Genomic DNA, 20654 nt, shown 5'->3' with positions numbered 1-20654 from the left:
ACCAGCCACGTGACCATTTTCAAGAGGTTCTGGAACTCTGTTCCACCGCATTCCCCCTGAAAAAAAAGCCCTGGTTAAAGGTGAGATGGAAAGGCAAGTGCAGAGAGGGGACGGGGGCAGGAAAGACCAGGTGGTTTGCTGGCCGAGAGAGAGAGAGAGAGAGAGAGAGAGAGAGAGAGAGAGAGAGAGAAGAGCTTGGGATCCCTCCCAAGTGACTGGGCAAAGAAGTGGAGATGTAGCAAGGGACCTGGATTCCCACTGTGGTACATCACAGGTCCTCTCTTCTGTAACTTTCTATAAATGGGGTGCCATGAAAATTCTTGGAGGGGGGAAGAGTCTCTGAGGAGGCCACAGATTTAAAGTGTAAACATTGCTTTGAAGAGAGAGAGGAACACATCTGCTCAGCTCTCCTTCACTGCCAAAACAAACATTTGGGAGAAGACTGAGCTCCTCTTTGCTACCAAAACAAAATACTTGTCTGTGGAAGAGACCAGCCACACTTCCTCAGAGCTCAGTCACTTTTCTGTCCCAGTCAGTAAGGTCTAGCACCTGTGCACTGCTGCCAGGAACTGTACATGTGCAGCCCTCACTGTGGTTTGGGAGCTGTGGCAAAGCATCGGTTTTGCATGCTGAAGGTCCCAGGTCCTCCAGTTAAAGACAACACAGTAGGGGATATGAAAGGCCTCCACTCTGGAGAGCCGCTGCCTATCAGAAGAGACAATACTGACTTTGATAGACCAAGGGCCTGACTCCGTATAAGGCAGCTTGCGTTACACTACGTGAAAGAATCTTCCTTTGTTTTGCATAATCTCTTGCCTCAGAGATCACAAGGGGGTTAAGATGAGGTATACAACAAGGGCACCCAAAGTGGCACCTGGCTTGCCTAAGTTTCCCTGCCCTGTGCTTGTGCCAGAGGATGCTGATGTGGTGCCCTTACCAAGCATGAGGCAGGCACGGGAATGGTCATGTGGCTGCTCCGGGCACAAAGAGATATTGCACCCTGGGCTATTTTCAGAACAGCAGACATCCCAGCCCAAATAGGGGGACTAGGAAATTATGAACCCATATGGAAAGATAGGAAAGACTACTGAGATACGAGGAGGTCTAAATGGGGCAGGGCTGGTGGCCCATACCTACGAGCAGAGAGAGCTCCTGCACATGGGCACACTTCATATGTGCATACCTCTTTAAGGCTGCATTTGCACAAATCAAGGGGCTCAGCATTATTTACTCCTGGGGGAGCTATCTGAGAGGGAATGGCTTATTTCTAGACAGTCGACACAGGTTTTATGAATGGGTCCATTCCTGCCTTTTCTGCCTCTACAAGGGAAGAATGTGAAGCCTTGTGAGAGCATTGCAAAGTTCCTCTCTATTCAGCTCTCTTGAGAAGTGGCAGCCTTGCTTGTGGTAGACAGAGGCACCCTGGGAAAAAGATTAAACCACCCCTAGTCTGACCATGTTAACATAAGTGGAGATGGGCATTCCTGTTTTCAGAGATATTCCTTTCCCAGCTCATTTTAAGTCCACTCCCCCAACCCAGGACTGATCCTCTGCCCCTCCACACCAAGGTCCACTAAAAACTGCACACAGCAGTGGTTCCGCCCACATATTGTTATTTCCAAAGTCTGCTTGCCACATGGATCAGCCTGATCACAAGGACAACCTCCAGGCTACTAGCAGCAGCCACAGGAAATGTGCATTAACTAGACAAGCAGCATACAGCCCCCATATGGAGTTCGTGCCACACAAAGGTGTTTTCTACCTGCTTCCGCAACATGAATATAGTCAAGGCTGGTGTGCAGGAGAGCCAGCTTGTGCCTGGTTCAGCCTCAGAGAGCTTCTGATGGAGGCTTTACCAGCCACCTTGTGCCCATGCACATCCTGCCCCGATTCCAGCCACCCACCTGTTTGCACAGTGGAAACCATGTACTGTAGCTACGTGCGGTCTCTGCTTTTACAAGGGAAATTGACATTCTATACCAAGGTAACCAAACTGTGCATCCAGAAAAACCCAGTTGTTCATCTTGCTTGTTCATACCATTTTGCATAAATTTATTCTACGTCTATGACTTATGGAGAAGGGACAAGAAGGCACTGACACCCGATACCCTGACCAATGGAAAGTTTGCTCATGTTTATCTTTGGCCCCTATGATTTCACCAGTTATTGTCTGTACATTTCAACACCAGCTGTGCACTCACACCAGCTTGAAATGTGTTTGCTTTTTCAAAATGAAAGGTACCATACCTGGGACAACCACAAGGACAACCTCCAGGGAATAAAGTGCCCAATACCAAATTGCTTGCTCAGAACAACCACATCCCCAGGTACGGGGATGCACATGGATACTGCAAGCCACACACATGAAAAGTACATTAGCACAAGAAATCCTGCACCAACAAACTTCTATAGGAGAAGCGCCATGGACTAAGTCAGGCCAATAGTCAGTCTAATCTAGAACTTCCATTCCAAGTGGGAGTGACTTTCTGGGGTCTCTGGTGAAGATAATACTCAGCCTTGCTACCTGAGAGTGTTCAAGCAAGGATGCCAGGGAGCAAACCCAGGGCCTTGGTCATGTACTCTTCCACTACGGCCTTGCTGCAGCGACTGGCCATGCTACTGTACCGTGCATCTATTTTCATTGAAAGGGACCTGGAGAGAGATGCACATGGGAGAAAGAGAACACAGCTTCCAAATAGGTGGTGTGAGTATGTATAGATATTTTTTTTAAATCATTTTTTAAACCAGGGATGGAAGCTGGGACCTTAATATATGCAAAAAAATTTCTCCATCTGCTTTCCATTTTCTGATTATGACTAAAAAGCAGTGAATCAGGCGGGTGGGACGCTCCTGTGAATGCATGAAGCTGCCTTACGCTGAATCAGACCGCTGGTCCATCAAAGTCAGCCCTGTCTTTGCAGAGTCTCAGGCAGAGGTCTTTCATATCACCTGCCACCTGAGCCTCTTTTCAGACAGGCGGTGGCAGGGACTGAATCTGACACACTTTGCGTGCAAAGCAGATGCTCTGCCACTGAGCCACAACCCTCCCCTTGTGCAGGTGTGAAAGTGGAGAGCACAAACGAGAGAGGACAAGCGACCAGGGATGGCTGTGAACATCTCCCTTGGCATCAGGGTGGCCCCCTGTCTGAAAGGTGAGAGTGTGGGACTCGATCGACCTTGAACTCAAGTCCAACAAAAGCAGTTCATATGAGCGGGGTGGGGGGGAGAGACGAGAGGGGTGTAGAGCAGCAGCAGCACCACCCACTTGTGCAGCACCGCAATCTCATTCTCGATGCTGGTTTCCTTCCCCTCCAGCACCTTCTTCGCAATGCACTTGACAGCTACCAGCTTCTGCGTGGACTTCTCTTCGGCCAGCACCACTTCGGAGAAGGCGCCACTGGGAAAGAGACGGAGATGGGGGAAAAGATGAGATCCCTAATCAACTAAGAGAGAGAGTCCTTTTCTAGAAGTGAGATGTGTCGAAGGGAAAGGAACTCCTTGGAGCTCCATAGGGCCTGGCTCAGGGGCGAGGCCTGCCCAGTGACACAGAGGTGTGAGCTTGTCCCCCTCCCATCATCCTCTGCTCTGCCATCCTGTCAGCACCAGCCAGCGCCCCCCCCCCCATTACACCCAGCTGGATCTCTCACCCAGCCACTGTCACCACAGCAACCTGCAGAATCTCATCTATTTATAGGAGAACATGTGAGAGATGGCACCGGGCAGGCAGGCAGGCGAGTGTATGCCAGGAGGAAGAGGCTGGGGGTGGGAGGCGGCACTGGGCAAGGCACAGAAAGAAGGAGCCAGGTAGGAGGAGCACAGATGCTGGGCACACTGCGTTCTGGGGGGGGATGTGGCTGAGGGGGGAGATAAAGAGCTGCGCAGATGGGCTCTGTATGACTGCAAATCTAGCAGAGCTTTCTAGCATCTTACAGCGAGACAAGAAAGTAAAAAAATAATACAGAGGAGGGGTAGAGCCACAGATGTCCAACAAGGATTGGAGAAAAGAGGCATCCTTTCCTATCTCAGCACACTTTGTCTCTCATGTACACATCCATGTGCTTGTGTGTCCTTGTAGTCACAGGTGTGGGTGTGCATGTGCGCACACACATCTCTCCACAAGCCTTGAAGTGCTCTCTCTGGTGCAAGGACACAGACTGACAAAAAGAGGAAGCCACCCAGATCTCCTCCTTGCTTATCTCTAGTCTTTTGATTGCAGACCTCTGCCCCAGCAAGGACAATGATAAAAAGGGGCCTAGTGAGTTCCACCCTTGGCACAGGAAGAAGGGTTTATGATCTGTGCAGACACAGAGCTGGTGGCACAGAGCAGAGTGCAGGGAACCAGCTGTTCAAGGGCAACGGAGCACATGGTTACCCTGAACAGCATCGGCTGTATTCTGCCAGTGGACAGAGATCAGAGAAAGCTCTTGGTCCCTCCCAGAAAACTACTGCTTGCCAGCTGATCCTTATGGTCCGGGAAGAGGCTTGCTATACAGCTATGCATGAGGGAATGCGATACAGCAGCCTGGCTTGGCCGCCCCACGTTACATAAGTGGGTAATGCTGCACCTGTTTACACAAGACAAACTATCATGTAATCTGGATGGAATAGGGTTGCCAGCTCCAACTTGGGAGATTCCTGGATATTTGGAGGCAGAGGCTGAGGAAAGGCAGCATTTGGGGAGGGAAAGGAGCTTGGCGAGGATGTGCCATAGAGGTCGCCCTCTGCCATTTCCTCCAAAGGAACTGCTGGAAATCAGCTACAATTCTAAGAGAATTCTGGCCCCCACCCTGGGATTGTTAACCCTGTTCTAAAATGGACACTCCAAAAGAGCTTCCACAGTCTCCTTCTGTACTCTCAGTCACTGTTTAGAACAATCATTCCTTTGGCTTAAGCGTGGGCACTATTACTCCATTACCAACCTTGGTTGTGAGTACAAAAAAGGCTGCTGAAAATGTAAACTGCTTTAAGTGATACTGAAATCCACGTTCACAAAAGGGAGGTAAGTTGGGAAGATCTTTGGGCCAGCTGAATGCGATCAGAGATGAGCTTTTGTTCCGCCTCTATTGCAGGTATTCAGGGGTGTACACAGGGGCTCGAGCTAAAGGATGATTGCCCAGGGCTTACAGTCTGGAGCCCTGGGTGACCAGCTCAGTGGATCCAGGCCCAGCCTAGGAGCTGGAGTTGTGTTGTATATTTTTTTCTATTCAACCCAACAACATTTTTTTGGTAAGTTGCTTTGAGTCCCCAGTGGGGAGAAAAGCAGGCTAGAAATACATAAATAAATAAACAAGCCAGAGGCTGTGATCCTGTGGCCAAACCATCACCTGGCAACTGTTCCTAGTTAACAGATACCACAGGCAGGAGAAAGGTGGAAGTGTCTCACCCTCGGTGAGTCCAGGATATTTAAGGAGTTCCTAGTAGTGGGCAATAGTCACACACTGATTTTCTCTCCAAGACAGGATGATAGCAATCTCCCTGGGCTCTCACAACTGAATCCTTCCTGCAACTAACACATTTATCCCACCTAAGTGTCTTAGCCAGTCTCTAACCTGGCTGTGCTGGCACTTCAGCTCCACACACAAGCCAGTCTGAGCTACTAACCAGTCCCATTTTGGGTGTCAAACAGCCTTTGACAACTGAGCTGCAAGACAGAACTGTATCACAAGCATCCTGGGGGAAAGATGGTGTTTATAAAAGGAGACGGGCAGAGATAAAATTAAGGTCTGGTCTTGGAGAAAGGAGCCCAATTTTGCTCCTTCCTCCTCTGAAGTAGATTTCCTAAGGCAGAAACACTCAGCAAAGAGTCCTCCGATTAGTCTCCTTTGATTCAAGGCCACCAGAGAGAAAGGCGAGGCTAAACCAGGTACTTAGCCAAGTTAAGAATGTCCCGCCTCCAGCCTTAGAGTGCCCCTGGTTATAAAGCAATTGGAATAAGTCCCCTCCGCATGTTGCTGGAAGACTGGCCTCCAACTTCACTGGCAGCCTGATCTCCTGTCAATATTGACCAAGCCCTGTGCTAATATTTGAGGCCAGACATCCATCACTGGCCAACCCAGCCCAGTTACAAATTCAAGGTGGAGCATGCCTGGCAATGGGAGGGGGAAAGGTGCCTGGCAATGGGCTGAGCCCTTATTCTATACAGCCTCCTACCGGTACCGTGGGACATTAAAGCTTCCATGTGCTCCCACCACAGTGCCACCCACTGGGCTCAGCCTGACAAAAGAGAGCCCCCGCGCACTGTCCAGGGCTGCACTTTCAGAGGGGTGGGGCTTTTGCTTTAGCAGCAGATCAAAGCAGTCCAGTTCCCCAGTCCTTCTCTCCAGTACCACTACAGTGTATTAGCTATCCAGGAATGGCAAAAGGATAACGGAATGGTTCTGCAGATACCAAATGCTGAGCCACAAGGCTGAGATGGAGGGAGAGAAGCCTTAATTTGCATAATTTAACTTTTCTCTAGTCCATTTCGCATCATTTACCCCACTTTCATGTTGCAGGTTGGATTTGTTTTGTTTTACAAGAGCCGGGGAAAATAACAGGATTTTAAATTTGCATAATTTTTCTCTAGTCCGTTTTGCGTAATTTACCTTACTTTCAAATCACAGATTGGATTTGTTTTATTTTGTGAGAGCCAGGAAAAATAACAAGGAAAGGCACCGATTGGGCTGCAAGGGGGGAAAAAAACATCAGGGGGAAAGCAGCCAGACTGAAAAGAGATATTATTGCACGTGCTGAAGTCCCATCCCTGCCTGCTCAAAGCCTTGCCATTCCCCACACCGGACCCTAGATGTGCAGCCTGTGCAAACCTGTGAATGTAGGAATGTAAAAAAAGGCAGACAGGAAGTAAGAGAAAGCAAGAGCCCAGCAGGCCTGTGGCCTTCCAATAGGCTACAGTGGCCAATGGGTAGAGGGCGGGGCAAAAAGTCCAATGTACCCATCGCTGTGAAACAGAAGGATCTTGAAGACTCTACTACACAGATGGCCAGATGGAAAACAAGAGTAGAGCCTGTTGTGTCATGCTCCTCCTTCAGGCTTTGGCAAGGCTGCTGATGGGGGGGACGGGGGAATGGGCACAAATGGGCATCTGGCTGTTTCAAGCACCTGGGAGGTAAGCCACATCTATCTGACCAGAACGGGGATCAGATACATTTTGCCTGGCTAGGACTGCACTTGAGTTTGGATTCAGGGGGAAAGTTAGGGTGATGTTACTGTGAATTTAGGACTGCCCCAGTGCTTGTTTCTGCAGCTTTATAATGCCAAATTGGGAAGCCAGTGTAGTTTAGCTATTAGCGTTGGACTAGGATCTGGTAGAACCAAGTTTGTACTCCTACTTCGCCATGCCACCTGCGTGAACTTGAGTCAGGTCACTCCCTCTCAGCCTACCTCACAAGCTGGTTGCTGTGAGGATAAAATGAAAGAAAACAGTTTTGTAAAGCACTTTGGGTTCCCACTATGAAGTAGGATATAAATATCTAAATAAATAGATACAAATCTATAGTGTAAGCTAAAAGACTATTAAAAAGACACAATCATCTTCCAGAGTTTTCTCTAAGGATACTTGCCAAGGGATGAACTGGGAGGAAAAAACAGTCCTGGAAAAAGCCCTTTCCTATTGGTCTGCCCCAGCCCCGGCTCCCCAAAGGAAGGGAGAAAGGGCCAGCCTGCTTGCTCAGCTATTCCTATGCTTTGTGGGGCTCAGCCAGGCGTTGCCTTCCCTGCACAACATGGGGCTTGGCTGGGTGCTTCCCTTCTTGTCCCTGGGCTGGCGTGGCTGAGAGTAGAAGGGCTGTCCACCAATCCACCAAGAAAAATCTCCATGGCCATAATAGCCAGTCTTCCCCTGGCTTGCCCCATGTTTCTACAGTTCTGGGGACTTGGATGTCTGAAGGCAAACAAGGTATCCAGGAGTTGGAGTAACAGAAGAGACAAAGGAAGGAGGGAAAGGAATTTTAATAATTTGCTTAGAAGCCAAAATGCCTAATACCAGCCCTAGTGCCCAATATTTACAGATTCTGCCCCCGCCCCCACACACAACTGCACACAGAACAGCAGCACAGCTCTGTCGTGCTCAGTTGATAGTTAGACTCCTAAAGGTACATAAATACACAGGACACTCAAGTAAGGTAGCCAACCTCCTGGTGGGGCCAGTTCTCCCAGATTTACTATTGATCGAGATCCATTCCCCTAGAGAAAATGGTAAGCTTCAGAGGGTGGACTCTTCGGCATCACGTCCCTGCTGAGCTCCCTCGTCTCCCACAGATCTGCCCTCCCAGACTCCACTCCCAAATCTCCAGGAATTTCCTAACCTGGAGTTGGCAACCCTACACTCTAGACTTAGCAAAGATGGCCCACACCTATTATTTCCACAGGTAGTCCACAAAATGGCACTACTGGTAGCACATCAAGTTAGGAAAACGAGAGGGGGGACAGAAACAGTGTGAGGACACAAATGCTTAGGCTTCCTACCAACCAGCTTCAGCAAGGGTGTCAAGGCAGGCAGTCATTTCTGCTCTCACATTATCCTCTAGGCAGATTTCACTCAGTAATCAGACACAACACTAGGAGTTCTGTGAATGAGCTCCAGTCCAGATATATGGGGCTCTATTTGGATCAGGACCATGGTGTGAGAAGGACGGGGATTTAAATCTTCCACCTCTGCCACTTGCCCAACCTGAAATGGCCCCTGGGAGCTAATGTTTGCCCCACTGGGGTAAACATATACCACTGTACCTAGGAGAGCATACACATATGCTGTCAAGAGGGAGTCTTCTTAAATTCCCATAAAAGTTACATTTGTGTACAGTAATTTAAAAACGTGGGTTTTTAGGGCTTTTTTTACGGGGATTGTATTACATTCAGCATCTTATTCCTTTGAGGGCAAACAGGAGCTCTGTGGGGCCATTTCTGGTCAGAAACAAAATGCATGGAGGAAAGGCTTAACCCCCCTTCCTCCTTCCATGTTGCAGTCCCAATCTGAACTGGGAGACTGCAATGCCTGCTTTTTTAAAACAAAAGAACACCTGCTTGGGAGCTGATTCACATAACTCTCAGGGTCACAAGTATTTGGTCCCCTAAAAGTTTCCAAAAGGAAGTCAAAGCCCTTCCACTTTGGCAGCCTCTTCTCCCAAATAAGCCTGGTAACTACATCAAAGCTGGGGATGGAACTGGGCCCAAGAGAGTTTGCTTCCAGATTAGGAACTCTTTTTTACACTTTCAGTTACCTTGCCTTCCTTTCTTATTATCTTCACTAGGGCTGAAGTGAGTCAACAACAGAAATGGGGACTCCCAACACTCTTTTTAAAAAGCGATTAGGTAAAGAATAGCAAGGTTATAATCTCCAATGGGTGTAGTGCAGAGTTTCAGAGAGTGACCTGTGATGATGCAAGCTAACCAGCTGGGAAGCATGGCTGAAATATATTGGGAACTCCTTCTCCAGACAGGAAGTACCTCAGGTTATCAGTCTCCAGATCTGGACTGTAGAAGTCAGTCCTTCAAGGATCAGTCTTCTGCACCCTCCCCTCCCCACCCCAGTAACTGTATGACTCACGTTCCTAGCACCTCCCGGAATTCATAGATCTCCCGGATATCTTCAACTTGTTTCTTCCAACTGGGCTCCTCTTCCTCCAAAGGCATGGTTCTTCCCAGGCTGAATCAGGCAGCCCAATCTCCAGCTGGCAGGAGCAGAGGGAAAGGAAGATGTGGCAAACTCAGGGCCTATGTAAGGAAGGGCAGAAATGGTGTTAAGAATATTGAAAAGCTGAAGACAGAGGCCCAGGCTGCATCTCCAGATATAAGCACTGCTTAGAGAAGGAGAAAGGACAGGCAAGACAGGGGCAGAGGGTGCATCATATATTCAATTCTGTCCAGCCGAAGGCTTAACTACACACTGTGCGTTTACCCAGATCTCTGAGTTGGGTTGTGGGCTGGAACTTCTGTGCTTCCCAGGTGCACCCAGGCCCAATTTAGAATGGGACTACAGCACATGGGGCAAGTGGGCTTAAACCTCGCCCCGTGCCCTATTTTCCTCCAGGAAATTCAAATTGCATCACGGAACTGCTATTTGCCCCGTTAGAGAAAGTTCCATGCAGCCCATTAATACACGTTTAGTACCTTCAATGGAGCAAATAATAGTTCTCCAAGTAAGGAACACTGTGTGCACGCATACACATGTGCATGCGTGGTGGGGGGAGATTACACCTCCTCTCCCCACAAGTTATGATCCCTATGCATGCCTAAGAACACAGAACTCTGAGCAGAACCACAAGTGACAAAAGGCACAGATTGGACACTGGTCAGCTTCCCTCAAGTTTTGATGGGAAATGTAGGCATCCTGGTCTTGCAGCTTGGCTCTCTGACTGCTGTCCAATGGACTTTTCAACTGTCACTTGTCCAACATTCCACCAAGCTGCCTACATTTCCCATCAAAACTTGAGGGAAGCTGGCAAGTGTCCAACCTGTGCCTTTTGTCACTTGTGGTTCTGCTCTCTGACACCATGTCTGTTAACCTACCTGGGGAAAGCGTAGTGTGTATTTCGACCATCACATCCAAACAGAACTGGAGTTACCTGTTCCTTCCCAGAAAAAGGATCTAAGGCTGTTTGATGATTTAAATCAACAAATGGATGTTCTTCAGAGAAGTAATTTAGTTTTCAATATGTTACTTGCACTGCTAAGAGTGTCTGACCAAGGACCATGTGGCCCTTCCGAGCAGGTATAGCAGTGACCATGGCCAGAGCTAAGGTCTTCTTTTGCTTCAGCTCATCTCGCCCCATTCCCTCTCTATTGTTCTTCATTGTTATGCCCCTAAGCACAGACTTTAGCCTGTTTAATAACATTACTGCCATCTCCATGGCAACAACCATAGTTCCCACAACACTGAAAAGATACTTCCCATTTTTGCCTTACCCTGTGTCTTCTAGGGGCCAGACTTGCCCATTCTCTCCCCCGCCCAAAGACCAGACTCTATGCTCTAATGGGAGATCCAGTCAGCATTCACATAAACATAAGCAAGCAGCAATAGGTGCTTCCGCAGAGGCTGTGTGGAAAAGTGCATTGTGCCTGTGGTGCTTTATACCTCTTGCTACCTGTACTTCTGCCGTAGAATGAAAGGCAGATTTCAGTTAAAAATATATTCTGTTCGCACATGCTCTAAAAACAGAGTTACGTAATGCCATTTTCCCCTCCCGCACAAGAAGGTTGCATTTAATGAATCAGTTTGAAGGCTGTTCCTCTTTAAAGAGACGTCTGTATTCTCTCAGGGCCAAGCTATACGTACACAATTCTTTGGAATGCTTCCACATAACAACATTTCCTGCACATGGAGAGTTAGCATGTCTGGAAGAAATGTTCTGGAGATAGCATCTTCTTGTGTGGCAGTGTAAAGACTCGCGTTTTTTATTCTAGTATCAGCTTTCATGGACCAGAGGCATCTGACAATGCGTGGTGTTCTAGTCCACAGAGGCTTGTGCTAGAATAAACACTTGTGAATCTTCAAGGTGCCACAAGATTCCTAACATGCTGGTTTTCCATCTGTAGGAATTTTTCTTTCTATCTTTCTGTCTCTAGATACCCACACAAACACATGGGAAAATGCTACCAGCATTCTGAAATCATCCCAGGAAGACCTTCACACGCCATCCTTCTGCATATGCAGTTGGCTGTGTATGAAGACAGCATTAAAGTCTACACATTAAACTGAAATATAACTGTCTGGGTGAATCTAAAGAACCAAAATAATTCTTTTAGATTCCATTTTGTTAGGGCAACTGACGGCTCCTTAGCAAGAGCCAAATCTCCACCTCTCTCCAAGTTCCACAGTCTTTTTCTCTAAGCCACCTTTGCATACATATTTACCCTATCTGCCCAGGCTGCAACCTATTCTACAGCTATATGAGATAAAGAGGAAAATCAGTCATTTTCCTATGCTACATAGTCAGGTTGCCACTGGGCAGAAAGGTTTGTTGCATAGCCATTTTTTAAAACTCAAAACATCCATAGGCCATTTTAAACCAGCATGCATTCAGATGAATAAACACCTACAGCTGAATGACATCTTTAACACCCAGAGAAATGGTAACATTATTCCCTTGGTAGGATTATTCAGCCTGGACACCTTGCTAAAATGCCAGTTTGCAATCCAAATGTAAAAAGTAAATAACATAGATGAAGAACCCCTGGCAGAGCTTAAATGAGAAAGCATTCAAGGCCAGGTCTGATGAGAATAAGGGGCTTGTTACTGGGGTGGCTGTATCTTTATTGTAATTTTATGATTTGTGTTTTTAAATCTGCAATCTGCCTTGAGTCTCCATTTTAGGTATGGATGGATAAGCAGAAATGATTGTAATAAAACAACCTGTGTCAATGGTGTCCAGTTTCAGATCCCGCCCCCTCCCCCTTTTAAGGCCCAGACCTGGATAACCCCGGCGAGCCTGAGCTCTTCAGATCTCAGAAGCTAATCAGAGTTGGGCTTGGTTAGTAATTGGATGGGAGAACTTTGAGGAAAACCAGGATTGCTATGCAGAGGTAGGCAATGGCCAATGACCTCTGTTAGTCTCTTGCCTTGAAAGGTTACTGCTCAAGTTAGTGGTGTACCACAAAGCTTTCTGTGGCTAAATAGTAAAGGGGGAAGGGAGCCAAAAGACATACTGCACCAATGTCCTCGCTTCCTGTGAGGAAGTACACAGAGATAGAACTGCTCCCGAGCCACTTTTACAATTACCAGCAATCAAAAGAAGCCCTGTGCGCCACCCCACTAAACACATACAGAAAAATGCAACTATTAAGTATGTAACTACATTTTTAAAAAATTACTGGAGTACCTCTGGACATGAAAAGTTGTCTCCCCCCAACCTTAGCCAGCCCTCGTCTACCAGGAGTGAGGGGAAGGGCTTCCCTCCCTGCCTTCCAGTCCTCTCCTCAGTGTGAGACAAGGCAGGTTGGGTGAGCGTGAGATTGCCAAGGTGCCTGGAGGAGGGCCAGATGGCTGTGGAGAAAGCCAGCCCACTCTGGCCAGGTTGCTCTGTTCCTGGGCGGCTGCCATGGCAGTGGCTGTATGCTCTTTTTTCTGCAGTCAGCTTGCTCTCCTCCTGGCAACTACCAGGTGCTGGGACAACAGCGCTGAGCCTGTGGGGCAGCAGGAGTGGTGGTGGTGCTGGGGAATTGGAGAGGACAGGCCCTTCACTTCCATCCTTGGAAGGAGGCCCACATTTCAAGAACCCTCATAGCTTACTTATCATCCATCCCCTCGAGCAGTGGCTCTTTCAAGGCGGGAACCATCTGCCTACTGGGCAGTGACCTGGCTCACTTTCCTGGAACATGGGAAGGGCGCCACATTGGAGAAGAACCACAGGAATCATCTCAAAAAGCCACATATGGCTGAGCCAAAGAGTGAGTATCACTGTACTAGAGAAATACTCACATCCCCAACTTGGCTTCCGGTTTCATTTGAGAAATCCACTGATCTCTGCTTGATATGCCTGCTGGGACAGGCTGGCCCTGCTCCCAGTAGCAAGAAAAATGATGTAAGGGGGGGGATCATATTGTGGATGTAGAGCTGCTAAGTGCTTACTGAAGGTGGGAGATCCCTATATTCCCTTGCTCTGGGAAGTGGCAGGGTGAAAGTGGAGGAGCTGGAATGGGATCCCACAACGCCATTTCTGGCTGCATAACCACGTAACATCACGGTGTTACAGGATACTAGAATTCTTCAAAATTCTATGTTTTCACCATAGAGGTTTGGGGAAATCCTTGACATGGTGATATACTACATCTGGTTCTGCAGGCACAGATGAAGCTGCCGGTGAGTTTCTGCCTCCCCAGTCTCCTAGGCGGGTGGGAACAACCATGATTGGTACAAGCTGTAAACATGGTAATGCAAGGGTCCAGCTTGATGCTATGACAGTGGAACTTTCAACCGTGTTAGCAAGGACAGCTAGACAGTTCTCATGAGGCAAGGATAAAAGGTTGCCCCCCCCTCTCTCTAACCTTATTCAGAGAATGAGGTAGTAGATCAGACTGCTTCATTTCTGACTGTGTAGGGTGAATTCCAGCTCTGAATGTTCCTTCACTTAAAAAAAGAAAAGAAAAACTACAAATAGAAAGCTAGTCCAGCTAGGAAAAAACAATTGAGGCCCTCTTTTTCTTGCTGTGCTGGTGTTCAATTTGCAGGGAACTTTTTTAAAAAAATGGGGAATGATTCCAAAATGGGATCTGCAGTGTGAACTGGGACAGTCCATTCTACTGTTTTTGTTTTCCTGTTTGTGTGAACCAGACTTGACCCTAGGTCAGAGAAGCTAGGAGCTGTTTAACCCGCTCCTCTCCTTATGTGAACAGCAAAAGATGCCCCAGCAGTGGTCTCCCCTTATGCGCTTCAGTGACCTTCCCCTGCTTTGCCTGCATGTTCGTTTCTACAAACCAGCAAGTAGCTACATAAGGGATAAATGATGACAGAGCACCTATGGTTATTCACACTGAGGAGGACGGGGTTAAGGAGAAACCAACTACCATTTACAAAGGTCCACCAATATTTAAACCAGTCCTGGCTATTTTGAACAGCAACAGCTTTCTAGGACATCAGGAACAGCCCCATGCCAGAGATTTTTTTTAAAAACTAGAGATATAGGGAATTGAATTGCAGACACTGTGCAGTGGAACTGCTACCTCTGCACCCTTTATTGCCCATATACCACTCAAACACATCCTTATCAGACCTCTCTGTATTCTCCATTCATGTAACATAGAGCAGCTCCACAAAAGTCAAGAGATTTCCCATCTGATTCTCAGCTACTGGTGCAGTGGTGGATCTCATAAAGAGACAAACAATAAATAAAGACAGCTTTGCATACACAGAAGGGGACAAGCCTAGACAAAGAAAGAGAGATAGAGAGGGTGACAGTGCCATACAGATGCCAAGGTAGACATAGAGATGGTGGTGCCGTGGCAAATGCCTCCATAGGTGCTTGAACCAACAGGAGAAAAACACAGCCACGAAAGAATCAGGCACAGGGCCAACGGCACAGGCATGCATCCAGAGTTAGTCAGTGTGAGCACAGCTTTCCAGACAATGAAGTAACGAATGCCCCATCTGTATTTTTCCTCATTCACGCTAGCTGTTAGTCACACAACATGCAGGCAAGCTTGTTATCCATATGGAAAGACAGCCGAAAAATGGAGGTGGGAGAGCCACCCCTGCTCTTTCCTACTAACACACACCCTTTTAAAAATGTGCTGTGTTTTCAGGGGCAGCAGAGGAGGAACATATAACACCTGATTGAAATGGAGACAGGGGGGCTTCTGGGATGGCTTCTTGGCTGCCTCTAAGCGTGACACTTAAAAAAATAACCGCCTCTTACTAGATGAGTACTTCTGAGTCCATACAACTAATGGAGGACAACACTTAGCCAAATGGTTTCCTGAGAAAAACAGGGAGCAAACAATTAAATGACATGGGGAGAGATGTGTTACTCATGTTGACACAGGCACTGTCTAACAGGTGCCCACAACATAGGTGGGACAACAAATAGCCTGCAGAGCAGTCAGATCAGAAGCAGCAGCACTCTGTAAGTGGAAGGATCCCATTTTTCTCAAACCTCCAAACAGCATGATCTAGCATAAGCGCTGGGATAGGAGATCTCTCCGAACGAGAATGCAGGAAGAAGACGCCTAGATCTCTGATGCAAAAGAGAGAGGCTAATAGTGCTATCCTAAGCAGAGTTACACCTTCTAAGTATTCTGACTTCAGCAGACTTTAAAAGGTGCCGCTCTGCTTAGGATTGCACTGTAAATGGGGTTATTTTGATACTTCTTTTCAATTAACTGTTTATTATAGGCTTTGAACGCTTTTTATAGAACTCCCCCTTTCCCCGCTCTTCCTTTTATGTCGTATCACTCCCCCACACGCATGCTGCTCTGTAACAACCATAATGACTGTAATAAAAGAATTAAGATAATACTATCATTAAGACTTTAAGGGGGGGATTCCAGCTTTTGAGAAGTAGTGCATGAAAGGATAATTTGGAAAGATCAGGTTTCCCTATATAATGATAATTACCAAGTTATCTACTCCAAGATATGAACTTAATGGAAGAAAATCAAACAATGAGCACAGAAGTAAACAGTCACACACTTGATACACCTGCACAAGAGTAGAAGTACAAACGTAACACATACAAACGAACTGCATAACACTCACATCCAGATGCAGGCAGGTGCAATGAGAATAAAAGATTTCATACTTAACAGTTGCATGCTGCACAAGAATGCATTCATATATTGAAGCTATTAGAAAGCCAGGTCTGTGCCCACCTCTACTCTTAGACACATTCACACAACTGGATCAGACATCTGTACAAACACAAATACAGGCAGGGGAATCTATTGTGCATTCCCACCCACCAAACTCAATGCTAAGCAGCAGAGAGAGGTGCATGCCATTTCAGACAGAGGTTTATCCCCACAGAGTGTTATCAGCAAGGAGGCAGTGGTTCGGTGGTAAGCATCAGCACTGCATGCAGGTCACAGGTTTAGCTCCAGCATTCCCAGTTAAAAGGATCAGGTTCTACATGATGGGAAGACCTCTGTCTGAGACCCTGGAGAGCAGCTGCTATTAAGAAGAGACAATACCAACCTAGATAAACCAACAGTGCAATCCTAAAAAGAGTTACTCCCACCTAAGACCACTGATTTCAATGGGCTTAGACTGGAGTAACTCTTCTTAGGATTGCACTGCAAGGGTCTGGCTCAGGATACAGCAGCTTCATGTCTTCATAAAGACCATAAAGTGTTCTGTTTCAGATGCACTCGTACAACATGCCCACATGGACTCTGGGCAAGAGCAAAGGTTCACATGGAAAACTGCCAGGTATAATCATGCAGAAGTGATTTTACCAAATATGTTTCACACACAGCAAAATGAAGTGATAAGCCTCCCGAGGCAGCAGAATGGCTTGCACCACTTCAAACTTGTCAGGGTGGAGGGAGGGAACATCACATTTTCAATGTCCTCCCCCTGCATTTAAAAATTCCCTACAATTTTTTTAAAAAGTCACCTAGCCTTTCACATGCTGCGCTAATCTTTCATTTATAGTGAATTGTGAATGTTGGGAAACTTTGAAAAATGTAATCCCCTCTTCTGCAGTCGGAAGTGGCACGGTCCCTTCTACCACCTCAACACTCTGTCACCTCCTTGTTTCTGCTGCATGTGTTGAGCAAGGCCACAGCTGAACACACGATGCTGCCTTATGCCCAGTCAAGCCCTAGTCCAGGTAGCTCAGTATCTCTCCTTCTGACTGGCAGCAGCTCTCCAGGGTCTTAGAGAAAGGCCCGACACTGTTACCCAAAGACAAGGATTCAATCTGGGATCTTCTGCATGCAAAGCAGGCACGCTGTAACAGCCCCTCCCCAATAACTGGTCAGGCACATCTGGACAAGGGAGCAGGAGACATTCACACCCATTCTAGCAGATGCCCACCTTCCGTGCTCAGAACAGATACCTGCCCGCCCTCCCCCAAGAGAGGGCTGCATCGACTCAAAGCAACAATGCGCATTGGGGCAGGTGCAGAGCCAGGCAAGTTCTCTGCCCTGCAGAATGGTATCGAGGAAAGACCAGCCGCGCAGAGATGATGCGCTGGCATTCCGCTGCAGGGAAAGACCCCCGCCCCTGAATCATCTCTCTCTCTTACATATACACGCACACAGAAAAGAAAAATACAACTCGGAGAACCGTTAGGAAGAAGGAAAGCCCGCCCAGAGGCCACCATGCAACAGACAAAAACACCTGGACCCCGGCAGGTGCGGGGGCACAGAACATCTGGAGGAACAGAGCCAGGCAGACAACCCTAACCCCGCGAGAAACACTCCGGAAAGTGCCACAGCGACAGGTAGCCAGGGGCACCCTTGGCAGCCAGGGAGATGGACAACAAGCCATGGCTCGCCAATCCGCGCCCGCAGCCCCGCGCCTTACTTACATGGGGCTTGCGCGGGCTCCGCCGGGGCCGGCTGCCAGGCTGGCTGGGAGTGGCTCCTTTGTCCCCCTCCCCACTCCGCGGCGCGCAGGGCTCGAAGCAGCGTCGCTCCCCGCCGGCCCTCCAGCCGCCCCCCCAACAATGTCTCCACGAGGGGGCGGGGCTGAAATCTGCGGGCAGCCAATTCGGAGCTGGAGAGGCGGGAGCTGCCTGGCGACGGGATCAAACGAACCTTAAGCCGCCGGAGCGGGAGGGAGGGCGCGCGGGCAGAGCCGCTCCATTCATAAATACAAGCGCGCGCGCGGAGCCACCGAGGCGCAGGGTGGGCGCCGGAGCGCCAGCGGGGCCCTGCCTGGACGCTCCGGCCATTCACGAGGAAAGCCTGCGCACGACCCAAAAGGAAGCGCAGTTGCTAAAAAGCAAATGGTGCCTGCATGTCTCTCACCCCACCCCCCTGCTTGGAAATAAGACCGGACCCTCTCGGCTACACTCTGGAAGCGTAGCGTGGTTAAAACGATATACGAAAGACTGCAGCGTTCAGACGCATTCTTGTCCGTTTCACAGGGTAGGGTCCAGGAAAGCTTCCACCCCTCTATGCTCTTGTGCCATTGCTGAACCTACCCCCCCCCCAGACACACACACACACTTTTCCCCACGAGTAACTGTCGCCTTAGGTTTCTTCTATGACTCAAGGAAGGTCGTGAAGACAGATGGAATAGGAGGTCTGCTTGATGGCCTGATGCGACCCACGTGCCACTACCTTCTCGTCCAGGTCAGGAGACAGGCATGATGTGTGCTGCAAGCTTGTTCTTCCTCAGCAAACTCCCTCAAGTTACACATTAGGCCCATATCCTTCCCTCCAGCACTAACCCCCGGCCCCTCCCCCAGCATAAAAATGAGCCTAAATTAAGTCCTTTCCCTCTTGCAGATAAGTTACAAATAAGGCAGACTGGATCCCAGCCAGTTTTAATACCCCAATAGAAGGCCTCAGAAGAGTAAAAATAAAATTCCAAACACGCTTACGCACCAGCTGCTGCTGCTCCTGCAGTCACTTTATTGATATTCTGGGAGAATTCTTGCGAGGCACCACGTTGCTACAACAGCTGCATACTACAGCATGTATGGAGAACTCCTTTGATTCCTTCCCCCCTCCCCCAGTTCCAGGTTGTTCCCAAACAGCCTTATACTTTAGACTCTCAAATTCTTGCCAAGAACAGGCAAAACGGGACCACTTGTGAGACTTGCTAGTGCATGTGGTGGCATTTCAGGATGATTTTTAGAAAACCGACATGCTGTGCTTCAGGGAGCAGGGAGCAAAAGAGCCATTGAACCTTGAGAAGGCATTGGAGATTGGAGAAGGCAAGGATCTGGACATAACAGAGTCCAACATAACCACCCGTTTCCGATTCTCTCTCCAAGGTGTTCCAACTGTGCTACAGCGACCACAGTATCTGACTGAACAGAGGACAAGTCCTTCCTGGTTCAGCACTGTCTTATGACAGTGGAACAGGCAAGACAAAGTAGCAGAAATGGGGCAGGAGCCAAAGAGGGAAGGCAAGACTACGTACCTCCCCCATCTTTCAGAGGCTAATGGTGGGATGTGGCTTGCTCTTTGTCACCGGAGAGAGGAAGAGACATTGGTGGCTTTGCTCTTACCTCCCCACCCCAGAATTTTGTAGAGCTTGGCCAGCTAGGTCACTGCCACAACGAAGCATTCTCCCACAACAGTTTGCAGGAAGCAGCCTCAGGCCACTTAGCTGGCTCACTGACAGGTGGCTTTCTCTTTCCCCTTCCCTGCAGAGAAGAGATGCTCTGTGGTTGCTTGTTTCATGGTCACACAGCTCACTCTGCCATCTGAATGCTCGTTTTAAAAAAAGCCTGGCAGGAGTAAAACACAGCATTCTGGGAGAATGCCCTCCCCACCCCCCCAGCACAAAAACTCACTCTTGGCCTGTTTAATTCCATTACTGATTTGTGTATAGTTGGGATGGAGGCAGGTGAGCCAGGTGACTCAATCCAGCCCTGCAAATGTCAGGCTCCCATCTTCTCATACTGGCTCTGTTGTGCAGGTCTCCTCTGGCTTGACCCACAGCTCTGGCCCTTTCCCATTAAGAACCCAAAATCATCCTTACAGGCAGTTCCAAGAGAACAAACTCTTATGTTCTCAAGATGGGTAGGAAGAAGGGGGAGGGAGCAATGTGTGACCTTACCATCACCACAGGAAATGGCTGATCAGAAAAGGAAACCAAGCAAAGCCATCAACAGCTGCCACAGACTCAAACACTCCCCTTCCCCTATGTGCAAGGCAGCACTCCACATCCTCAGCTGGTGCTTGGACCCCCGGCAGAGTTCAACCAGTGCTATCAGGAGGTACACCGCTCCCTCTACTGTTCAACACTAGGTACTGCAGGCACCACTGAGGAAGGGGCTGGTCCCTAACAAATTCTGAGCATCACCAGCCCTTTTAACTCAGGCCTAGCCCAGAGTTGGCAGGTTAAGAGTGTACATCTGCTGCAGCAGAGGAGGCAGGAGAGGGCCATGTAGACTTTAAAGGTATATGTGGGGAAGGCTCCTCCCACACAAAAAACACATTGTCTGCAGCTGCTAGCGATTTACACAAAGCAGGGCAAGAGAGAACAGCAGTCGGTGATGGTGATGATGATGATGATGATGATAAGAAGAAGATCCAAGCCAGTG

The 20654-nt window shown here is 48.4% G+C and overlaps 1 protein-coding gene across 4 annotated transcripts in view; it reads right to left on the bottom strand.

The window, feature by feature from the left end:
* CAMK1 (calcium/calmodulin dependent protein kinase I) overlaps positions 1-20561 on the bottom strand; it is a 43577-nt gene extending 23016 nt beyond the window's left edge. The window contains exons 1-3 of one of the 4 annotated variants that reach the window (XM_054977760.1): positions 18985-20561; positions 9545-9711; positions 3266-3397 (exon numbers count right to left, since the gene is read on the bottom strand). In XM_054977760.1, coding sequence (XP_054833735.1) covers positions 3266-3397; positions 9545-9630 — 218 coding nt within the window. In that variant the 5' untranslated portion in view covers positions 9631-9711; positions 18985-20561. Of the gene's footprint in view, positions 1-3265; positions 3398-9544; positions 9712-12815; positions 12905-13980; positions 14000-17960; positions 18096-18984 lie in introns of those variants that run through there. The other 3 variants (XM_054977759.1, XM_054977762.1, XM_054977761.1) reach the window with 3 other exon arrangements.
* Between the last annotated feature and the right edge of the window lie 93 nt (positions 20562-20654).

This window comes from Eublepharis macularius, chromosome 4, assembly GCF_028583425.1.
Source record: "Eublepharis macularius isolate TG4126 chromosome 4, MPM_Emac_v1.0, whole genome shotgun sequence".
Classification (NCBI taxonomy): Eukaryota; Metazoa; Chordata; class Lepidosauria; order Squamata; family Eublepharidae; genus Eublepharis; species Eublepharis macularius.
Note: the sequence above shows the minus strand (reverse complement) of the source record. Positions and strands in the feature narration are given on the sequence as shown.